Below are 10,621 nucleotides of genomic sequence, written 5' to 3' on the forward strand. Positions count from 1 at the left end.
TACAACTTCAACACACAAGCTTTTTATTCAGCCAGACAAAAGAGGTTTCTTCAAAACAACAGATAACATTTCTATTAGGTTCATCTCCCACATACAGCGTTCTTCAAACAGAAACAAATGCTTTTTATTGGGTAACATGTGCAAAAGCAAACAAATGAAGTAGTCAAAGTGTAATAAAAAGATGTTTTTATAAAATTTTATTCTAGATATTCAACATGTTGTTAAAAGACGTCCAAATCAAGAGAATGATCAATTTCAAAGGTTTCATATGAATCTAATTTTCTTTCTCCCTGTCCTTCCTGGGAATCTTCCAGAGAAGCCAATGCCTCATTTGTGTCACTTGCAAAAGTTTCTCGAGATGCATCATCATATTCTTGAAGATTAAGACCTTTAATAGCTTGCTTCATCTTTTTCCCCAAGACTTGTATTCTCCTTTTCTTAGCAGCTTTTTTATTTTCAGATTCCTTTTGGTTTTCAACATGGAAAATTTCCTTAAAAAAAAAAAAAGACATGTGAACTTCATTAAAATATATTAATCTGCTAGCAATATATTTCTAACTAGAAAAATAAAGAGGTAAGTGCCATTGATTAAGATTTAAAAATACATTTTTTTTAGTGAGGCAATTGGGGTTAAGTGACTTGCCCAGGGTCACACAGCCAGTAAGTGTTAAGTGTCTGAGGCCGGATTTGAACTCAGGTACTCCTGACTCCAGGACCGGTGCTCTATCCACTGTGCCACCTAGCTGCCCCGATTAAAATTTTAAAGACAACCAGTCTTGAGGAAAAAGCCTCTTTAAAAAAAAATATTAATCAACTGAAACTAAAATCTAGGTGTAACCTACAGGTTTGATTATTTAGAAATTTCAATATATAACAGTCATACAGCATTACCATTCTGAGACTTATTTTCAATTATACCTTGTGAGAAAATAATTATTAATAATCTATTTCTTGGGGCACCCAGAAATAGATTTCTTAGTTCCCTCTCTCCCTCTACTCAAAAGGCTAGCTCTCCTTGAGAGATTCTATCAAATCTCAATTGGGACAAACCAAAGGGAACAAAAGGAAATGGAGACAAAGCCCACCCAAATTCTCAAGCCCAACCCCCCCAATCAAAACCACCCAGATTCAGGAACAAAGAAAAAGAAAGGGGTAGTGAAGAATGCATAAAGCTCTTGGAATCCAAGGCTTCCAATTTCAAGGAATTCCACACAGGGAATTATAATTTATACCTTAATTTGCCCCTCAGTGATGCTTGGTGTGTTTTTCAGAAGATTCAGATAAACTCCACCTGGTGTTCTTCTTCTGCTACCATTCTACAAAAAGGAATATGAAAAGTATAATGTCTTGTATTACACTGTCCTTTAAGGCAACTAGGTGGTTCAGTGGATACAGCACTAGGCCTGAAGTTAGGAAGACCCGAGTTCAGATTTGATCTTAGATACTTCCTGGGTGCCTGAACCTAGCTGCTTAATCTCATTTGCTTAATGGTAAAATGGGAATAACAACATCATTTAGCATGCAGGGTTGTTGTAAAGATCAAATGAGATAGTATTTGTAAGGTGCTTATCTGCTTATGGAAGTGCCAGTCACAGGTGCTGTATATGCATGCTTATTCTCTTCCCCATTGCTGACAGGCTTCCATACAGTTTAGTACTTCATTACTCCCTAATTATTTCTTCACTGTTAATTTTGTTTCCCAATTTGATTCTAACTTCCTGGAGGTCAACCAGTCAACTAATATTTATTAAGCACCCACCATGTACTGCAAAGAGCTTGGTGATAGAAAGAAAGGTAAAAGACTGTTGTCCCTGTTCACAAAGAGCTCAAAGTCTAATGGGGAGACAACAAACAAACAACTATGTACAAACTAGATATATACAGATAAATTCAGGGTAGTCATAAAGGAAAGGCACTAAGATTAAAAAGGACTGGGAAAAGTTTCTTTCAGAAGATGGCACTTTAGCTGAAACCTGAAGGAAGCCAGGGAAACTAGGAGACTAGCACCTATCTTCTGGCTCCTTCCTGATGAACCAGAACTGGCCACTCTTTCTAGCACTGGTTGTATTTTCACTCATACCGGATTGTTTACTGACCTTCATGACATTCCCCCTTCCTTCCTCAGGGAGTTCAGTGCCCGGCTCAGTCTTCCTCTCTTCCCCAACTCCTGCCCTGATACTAGAAGGTTTCAGTATATGTACTGTTACTTCATCAAACACTCTTACCTCCCAATCACATAACATGTTCATTTCCAATGACCTATTCCACCACTCCACCTCAGACACACAAAAAGATGGTTATACCATTGATTCTGTCACTACTGACAAATGACAAAAAAATTTGTGAATTCTGAAATTCCCTTATCTGATCATATTCTCTTGTCATCCCATCTTGCCCTCTGATTTGCAACTCTAAATCCTGCTCTTTGTATGCCCAGCAATCTCCAATTCCTTAGTCCCTCGGTCTTCCATCTGTCTTGCACTGACTATATTCTTTTCCCTTCCTCATTTTGACCCCTTGGTGAGTCAGGTCACTTCTACACAGTTTCTTCTTCAGAATCCTATGCTCCTTTATGTTATTAGAAAATCTTGACCTGCCAAAGGACTACTCCTACGTTCCACTGCTTTTGTTTCTATTATGCTGCTGATGGAAGCTGGGGAAAATTATGAAACCATGCAGACTGGGTCCAATATAACTTTATGATAACATAATCTCAACTGGGAGATCACTGGGACAAGGTAGTCTTTTTTTTTTTTCAGTGCAATGAGGGTTAAGTGACTTGCATACAGCTAGTACATGTCAAGTATTTGAGGTCGGATTTGAACTCAGGTCCTCCTGAATCCAAAGCCAGTGGTTTACCCATTGCACCACCTACCTGTCCCAAGGTAGTCCTTTTATATTCCACCAAAACTCTCTCTCTCAAGTTATCGGTGATCTCATAATTGCCAAATCCAATAGCCTTTTCTCAATTCTCATTCTTCTTGACCTCTCAGTAGCCTTTTGACTCTGCTGATTACCTTCTTTTCTTTGAAACTTTCTCTCTCTCTCTCTCTCTCCCCTGGTTTGCCTCCTATCTGTATGACAATCCTCTTCAGTCTTCCTCATTAGATTATCATCCATGTCATGCCCACTAACCAGGGGAATCCTTCAAGGCCCTGTTCTGGGCTCTCTTTTCTACTGCCTCTATTTTATTTAACTTGGTGATCTCATCAGCTCTCATGGAGTTCTTTTTAACTTCCCTATTAGAATCTTCCTATCTTTTTAACTTCTTTATTACTGCTGAAGCTACCACCAACCTCCCAGTCAACCAGGTGGGCAATCTAGGTGTTATCCTTGATTCCTCTCTTACTCACCATATACAATTTATTGTCAAAGCCTGCTGATTTTTAGCTTTGTAACATCTTTCAAATATAATCTCTTCTCAGACATAGCTACTACCCTAACGCAGGCCCTTATCACCTCATGACAGAACTGGTTTCCTTGCCATAAACCTTTCTTTTCTAAAACCTATCCTCTACTCGGCTGTCAAAGTTATCTTTGTAAGTATAGGTCTGATCATGTCAAATCACCCCCTCACATCCCCCACCCCCAATTCGATAAATTCCAGTGCCTCCCTATTACCTCTAAGATCAAATAGAAAATCCTGCTTGGCATTCAAAGTCTTTATGAGCTGCCCCTAACCCTTTACCTTTCCAGTCTTCTAACAACTCATTCCTTAATCCAGTAATAGTGGCCTTCATACACAAGACACTCTAACTCCAAACATTTTTTTTTTTTTTTAGTGAGGCAATGGGGTTAAGTGACTTGCCCAGGGTCACACAGCTAGTAAGTGTCAAGTGTCTGAGGCCGGATTTGAACTCAGGTACTCCTGACTCCAGGGCCGGTGCTCTATTCACTGCGCCACTTAGCTGCCCCCCAAATATATATTTTTTTTACTGGCTGTCCCCCATGCCTAGAATTCTTTTCATTTCCTCCTCTTTATTTCCCTGGTTTCCTTCAAGTCTTAGCTAAAATCCAACCTTCTATAAAAAAACAAAACAAAACCCCTTTTCCAACTTCCCTTAATTCCAGTGCCTTCCCTTTATTGATTATCTCTAATTTATCTTGTATATGGCTTAACTATATTTAGTGTTGCATCTCCAGCACTTAGTGCAGTGCCGGGCACTTAATACATTATTTTATTAACTGACCAACTGATTGAAGCAGCATGAACCATGGGCACAGAAATCCAACCCAGATATTTCCTCTACAAGTGTGCCAGGCCTGGTCTTAATGTAAAGAGCACTAATTGTGACAGGGATGCTCAAGACATAAATCCAAAAGAAAATGACTCCAAATAATTTACAAGCAAAACCTCAAAGAAAAACATATCATGGATCTCTTTTTATTGGCAACTGCTAGTCTTGCTAAGCCATGGAGATTTTTATTTTGACATATTTGAACTGACCATGCAGGGGAGGGTGAAACGTGAAATGATTAATTAGGAGCCTTGCAAAAACTGTTTCGTCTCAATGAGACCAAAAACTGATGGTGCTAGTCGTGTTAAATTACTAAATTCTGTAGGACATGCTGATTCATTTATGCCTAGGATTCTCTTTTCTGTGTGGGACTAAAGGATCCAGACTCACCTCCTCTCCTCTTAAAAAAAAAAAGCATAGCTAAGCAAAATAAAGTATTTTATTGGCCTTGTCCATAAATGTCTACCTCGTTGTATGTATTTGGTACATCACCTGAGTTCAAATCTGGCTTCAGTCACTTACTAGCTATATGATCTGGGCAAGTCACTTAATATGCCTGTCTCAGTTTCCTCAACCATAAAATGGGGATAATAGCATCTACTCCATGGGGTAGATATGAAGACTAAATGAGATAATATTTGTAAAAGCACTGAGCACAATGTTTGGCACAGAATAGGCACTCAATAAAAGTTTTTTTTCATTCCTTTATAAAGTGATATATGGTGATGGGGATGCTTGACCCAGACACAAAAAAAGAGGACTCCAAAATATTTAAAGGCAAAGCCTCAAAAAAATAAAATAAAAAAAACAAACAAAAAACCCAACCTGGGCACAAGTCCAACCAGAGCTCTTGGGAGAGATGAAGAAAGAGTTAAACAAAGCTAAAAAATTATTTCAAAAAACAAAATAAGAACACTAAAGGAAAGAATGGGAAAAGAAATGAAGAGCTATGGAAGAAAAATTCAGAAAGAGAATTTATATCTTGAAATAAGAAGTATAAAATCCTATCTAAGAAAAAAAAATAGATGAAAATTCAAGGTATCTCATGGCAAAAACAAATGACCTGGAAAACAGATCAAGAAGAGATATTTTAAGAATCTCTTTAAAAAAAAAAATCTCTGCTACTCTAAAGCCCCCCCCCCCCCAAGACAACAAGAACAAAAACCTTTATTGAACCCTACCATCCCTGGTAGAAATAGTCATTTCTTTTCTCTTTTACCACCAAACTTCTATGAAAAGCCATCTATGCTAATTATTTCTACTTCCTCTTACCCCTCTTTCCAATCCTCTGCAATCTGACATCTGACCTCATCATTCAACTGAAACTGCCCTCTCAAAGGTATAAGATCTCTTGTCACATCCAATCTTTTTTCAATCCATATCCCTCTTGACCTCTCTGCAACATTTGACATTTTAACCAGTTTTAAGTTTACCTTTTGTTCTAATTAAGTCGATAATCCTAACTAGTCACTTAGTGCTAATTCTAAAGTGAATTCCACATGTATGGTAAATAATTGGGGGTAAAGTTTGTCCTAGCAATACAAAACCAAAGAAATAGACTACCTTACCATTATTAAAAGTCCACCATTTTGTTCAACTTCTGCAGTTTCCATCAGAAGTTCAATTGCTTTTTTTTTCCCAATTATTCTTACTACTCGGGCTATCAGATCTTTCTTTGGTTCCTGAAGCCTACAAAAGGAATAAATAAAGTAATATTAACCTTACTGTTTGTTTTATAATGGTTGAAAAAGAATTCTCCTATAATGTGAATTCACAGAAAATTAACTTGCACATTTCCTTTTTTTAATTGAAATTTAAAAAAATTATCAAGCTTTTATTTTTTCTCTTTCCCACAACACCCCCCTTTATTAACACTAAAAAATAACCTGTAACAAATAAGCAGAGTCAAACAAAACAAATTCTTATACTGGCCACTTCCAACAATGTATGTTTCATTCTGCATATTAGTCAGCAGTTTTCTAGAATCATCTTGCACGTTATCTTAAAAGTATTTAAAAATAAACACAACTATTAGCTTCTTTTCAAACCAAATATGAAAAGAAATCAAAACATTTTAAAAAATCTCAAACCATAACAACCTTTTGGGGTGGCTGTAAAATGACGAAGCTATATCATATGATTTTTAGCTCTAAAATTTTATGATTCTATCTCTACTTCCAATTTCTCCCTGATATCCCAATTTATCTAGTACTAGCACTGAAAATTGACAAATGATCTGTTGAATAGAAGGAAAGTATTACTATAGAGCAATCATTCTCCCAAAACTTTTTTCCTTACCTTCCATCAAATTTAGAATTATGACAAATGAAAAGTCTGAGAGAGAGAGTTTCTGGTTAATTCATAAATCAATCAATTAATTATGGCTAGCAAATAGTAAAATGAGGTCAGTAGCCCTCTTGAAAGCCAAAGCCAAACCTCAGAGGCTCCTGAATACTTAAATACCCTTAGAAAAGGTGTTGTCCCTGATGGGTAGAAATCAACTTTGACTGGTTAAGAATATTGTAATCAGAGGTGGACTTATTCTAATGAGGAGCTAGGGACACTAGGAAAGGCCTCTTGCAGAAGACAGCATTTAAGCTAAGTTATGAAAACTAGGAGGAAGAGGTAAACAAAGAGAGCATTCCAGACATGGTGGACAAGTACAAAGGCCCAGAGAGATAACGTCGTGACAGACAAACCTTTACTTTAGGAAAATCACTTTGGCAGTTGAGCAAAGGAAAGAGGGAGACCACTTAAAAAGCTACTGAAATAGTCCAGGCAAAAGGTAATGAGGGCAGTAGCTGTGTGAGTAGGGCATGTACACTAGAGATGCAGTAGAGGTCGAAATGACAAGACATAGGAACAGAATGGTTATGAACAGTGTGAGTGAAGAGTTAAGGACACTACTGAAGCTTCTTAGCTGAGCAAACACGATGTAATAAGGAAATTAGGAAGAAGGGAGTTTGGGAGAAAAATTCCATTTCAGACATGTTAAGTTGAAATGCTTACAGGATATCCAGTTCAAAATGTCCAAAAGGCACCTGGTTATGAGACTGGCACTCTCTAGATTGTGTGTGTGTGTGTAGATGTGGAAAACATCTACAGAGATGATAATTGAACAGAAGCGAGTGATAAGCAAATAAGATAGTATTGAGGCAAAAGAGAAGGGGCCTCAGGATAATAATAATAGAGAACTTACATCTAATTATTTTTTATAACCGTTTGTTGTATATTGATAAGCAAACACATAATCAAACTTACTGAATTCAAAAAAGTCTGACAAATTGTTCCACAGGGTCCTGTCAAATTTATGTACATTATTTTAAAGTTCCTGCCACACCTTCCCTCAAATCAAGTTTAAAAAATAACAACATACAATCATATTTCTATATGGAAATATAATCAAAGTTTAATGCAGTCACTTAAAATTCTAGACCAAAATGGTAACTACACATATGCATGCACATACATGGGCAGCTAGGTGGCAGAGGAGATAGAATGCCGGCACTAAAGTCTGGATGACCAGAGTTCAAATATAGTCTCAGACACTTACTAGCTATGGGCAAGTCATGTAACTGTTTGCCTCAATTTGCTCATCTGTAAAATGAACTAGAGAAGGAAATGGCAAACCATGCCAGTATCTTTGCCTAGAAAATGCCAAATGGGGTCATGAAGGGTAGAAACATGGCTGAAGAATGATACATACACTTATATTAGGCACATTTTGTGAAAGAGAAAATTTAGGGATGGGAAAACTGAGCAAAAGTAATGTGAGGTACTTAGTGATAGCTAGTTAAGTACTTACCTGAATGAAATTTCATCTGCTACTTTTTCTTCAGAATCCTCTTCTGTAATCTCATATCGACCTTTGTAGTTCATTTCCAATCTGTTCCCTATTCTATCTTTGATAGGTCGTTTCCGTTTCAAATGACCTTGTCCATTTTCTTCTTCATTTGGACTGGCTTTTTTAACATCATGCATATATTCATCTAACTCTTTGTCTAATTTTCCAGTTTGCTGTTGTGATTCCCTCATTAACTTCTTAGCCAGCAAATAATTATAAGTCTCTGACTGTCTGCTTTTGTCAATGGTCCCCTCCATTCCAAGTATACCAAGTTCATTAGCCACTGCATCTTGACTCTGTTCCTGTAGCACTGCACCCCATATGTTGTTGATCTTCTTCCCTCCCAGAATATGCGGTTTCTGATTGTTCTGTCCAAACTGAAAAGGCTCTGGTTTAGGAAGAGGATTAAAACATTTCTGTCTCTTTCGTTTCCAAAGACAGCTGTCATCATCTGAATCAGAAAAGCTTTCCTCACTTGATTCTACACCCTTAATAGTTCGATAATGCGTTACCGGAGAGTCTGCAATGCCACTCTGGAAAGGCCTGAATGAAATATTGCCATCTGGTACTTTCTGTAAATGAATAAAACACAATCAACTTCACAAAAGGTTAAAAATCCTCCCTCCCCCCAACAAAATCCCACTGCATTAGCATTTGCCATTTTAAAAAAGATAAACAATCCAACAGTTATACTAAACCTGGCCCACTCTAAAAGAGCACTTGACTTCAAAGGAAGTCCTGTGACCAAACTAGTTTCTGGTTTTCAAAAATTTCACGTGGAATTTGACAATTAAAAAAATAAAAAACACAACTGCTAAGCAACATGTTTCATTAATAACATTTCCTCCTTAACAAAAACCACCACAGCACAGAATTATAACCTAGGCTTGTCAACGGTAATGAGAATCCCTGCTATAGCTTTTGTTTTGTTTTGTTGAGGCTATAGGGGGTTAAGTGACTTGCCCAGGGTCACATAGCTAGTAAGTGTTAAGTGTCTGAGGCCGAATTTGAACTCATGTACTCCTGAATTCAGGGTCGGTGCTTTATCCACTGCTCCACCTAGCAGCCCCCTCTGCTAAAGTTTTTGAAAAACTGCTTCTAGTATATTTGAAAACCAAAGGCTAAACAATAGCCATTTGAACTAACCTTTCCCTTTGAAATCCTTCTCTTTTGTATTTAAAGCAGTTCCTTTTAGGCTAGTCTGTGGTTGTTTCTGTATCAGATGGAAAATGCCAGGTGGGTAGTGATCCCAGTTATATTACATTTAGTGTTATGAGAAGCCATCATCTTTAAATAATAACTGACTAAGCTTAACTTCTCTGACCACCTAGTGTAGCCTTAAAAAAAAAAACCCAAAACTACATACATCACAACTTTACTACTTTGTAAATCGTCTACATCCACATCGGTAAGACATCTGATAGGAGGCATAAACTGGATTTTGTGTTTAACACAAATTATACAATAAGCAACAGCATGCATACAGAATTCTTCACTCAGGTCATTTGTTTGAGCTGCAGAAGAACATCACTCTCCCCATTCTCAAGAAGACAACAAACAGTACTAATTTTAAAAGTCTGGTGTAGAAAGGTCAATGGTTTCACCAAGCTCCTTAATGCTTATAAGGCTAGGGAGTGGATCCGTGATTTCGACAGTGCGGCTACCTCCCAAATGAGGAGAATCACCCTGTGAATGCAATGCAGCATCTTTTCTGCAAACTACACTCTAGGAGCTGATTACGGTTAAGTGAATTCCCAGCCAGCCGGTAAGTCGGGACCTGAAACAGTATATTTCTGACTTAAAGGCTGGCTCGCTAGTCATTACACACGACGCCGCTTGTCTCCTAGAACGTTTGTTGATTGACTGGCGGCGTGCAGGTTCTGCGGGCCCCGGTACTCCCCTCCCCCGGGCCTGAGAGAGAGGCGGAGGAGACAAAGTGACGCACCCCTTCCCTCCCATTCCTCACCAGCTGCAGGGCCTGCAAGGGCTTGTCGCTATTCGTTACCGTGTCCGTCATGTCAGAATCCGAGTCGGAGAGCTCACCGTCTTCCATCCCCCGAACCTCGAGCGCCATTTTCCCCTCTTAGGAGAAACCGAATCGGAAGGCACTTCCGGCGGGCCGGCAGGAAGTTGTTCCGCAAAGGCGAGTTCCTTTTCCTTCTCTCCCACCTCGAAGGGCCCGGTTCCCGCTCATTCTTCGCTCCGCCCAAACCCGCCCCCCCCCCAGGAAACGCCCCAACACCGCCCCCCTCCAGGTCACGCCTCACGCTGCGGGTGATGGAGCTCTGGGTTGCCGCGAGGTTTTCTCAAATTTCAAGTGAAATTTGTCCATTTAAAAAGTAATAAAACATTCCATCTACAAGAACGTGCTGCATTTATAATGCAGTAATCAAAGTCCAGACCAGCGGACTTTTTAGCAGAGCCGGTCAACTCTAGTTCTTCTAATAATTCCACGCAACCGGACTCATTGAATAACCACTCCACAAAGTCCCGTTGTTCATTAGTTGAGGAGAATGTAGAGTAAGATATAATTCTAGAT

The 10,621-nt window shown here is 38.7% G+C and overlaps 1 protein-coding gene across 2 annotated transcripts; it reads right to left on the reverse strand.

The window, feature by feature from the left end:
* PHAX (phosphorylated adaptor for RNA export) lies at positions 1–10,234 on the reverse strand. Of its 2 annotated transcripts, none has more exons than XM_043967974.1 (5): positions 10,088–10,234; positions 8,044–8,654; positions 5,807–5,927; positions 1,233–1,316; positions 1–491 (listed from the first exon to the last, which is right to left on the reverse strand). In XM_043967974.1, exons 1-5 carry the CDS (start codon positions 10,154–10,156, stop codon positions 222–224), a joined length of 1,155 nt encoding a protein of 384 aa, XP_043823909.1. In that variant the 5' UTR covers positions 10,157–10,234; the 3' UTR covers positions 1–221. The 2 variants fall into 2 exon arrangements, with proteins under 2 accessions (XP_043823909.1, XP_043823828.1); XM_043967893.1 differs by having other exon boundaries at positions 10,049–10,224.
* Between the last annotated feature and the right edge of the window lie 387 nt (positions 10,235–10,621).

This window comes from Dromiciops gliroides, chromosome 1, assembly GCF_019393635.1.
Source record: "Dromiciops gliroides isolate mDroGli1 chromosome 1, mDroGli1.pri, whole genome shotgun sequence".
In the NCBI taxonomy this organism is placed as follows: domain Eukaryota; kingdom Metazoa; phylum Chordata; class Mammalia; order Microbiotheria; family Microbiotheriidae; genus Dromiciops; species Dromiciops gliroides.

Bases quoted from the DNA above. Each gene is read 5' to 3' on its own strand.
- PHAX (XM_043967893.1), bottom strand. From the start codon at position 10,156: ATGGCGCTCGAGGTTCGGGGGATGGAAGACGGTGAGCTCTCCGACTCG. The intron at 5,928-8,043 runs GTAAGTACTTAA...TTCCTTTTGTAG, and splicing joins GCAGATGAAATTTCATTCAG to GCTTCAGGAACCAAAGAAAG. The intron at 1,317-5,806 runs GTAAGGTAGTCT...TCCTTTTTGTAG, and splicing joins ATGGTGGACTTTTAATAATG to AATGGTAGCAGAAGAAGAAC.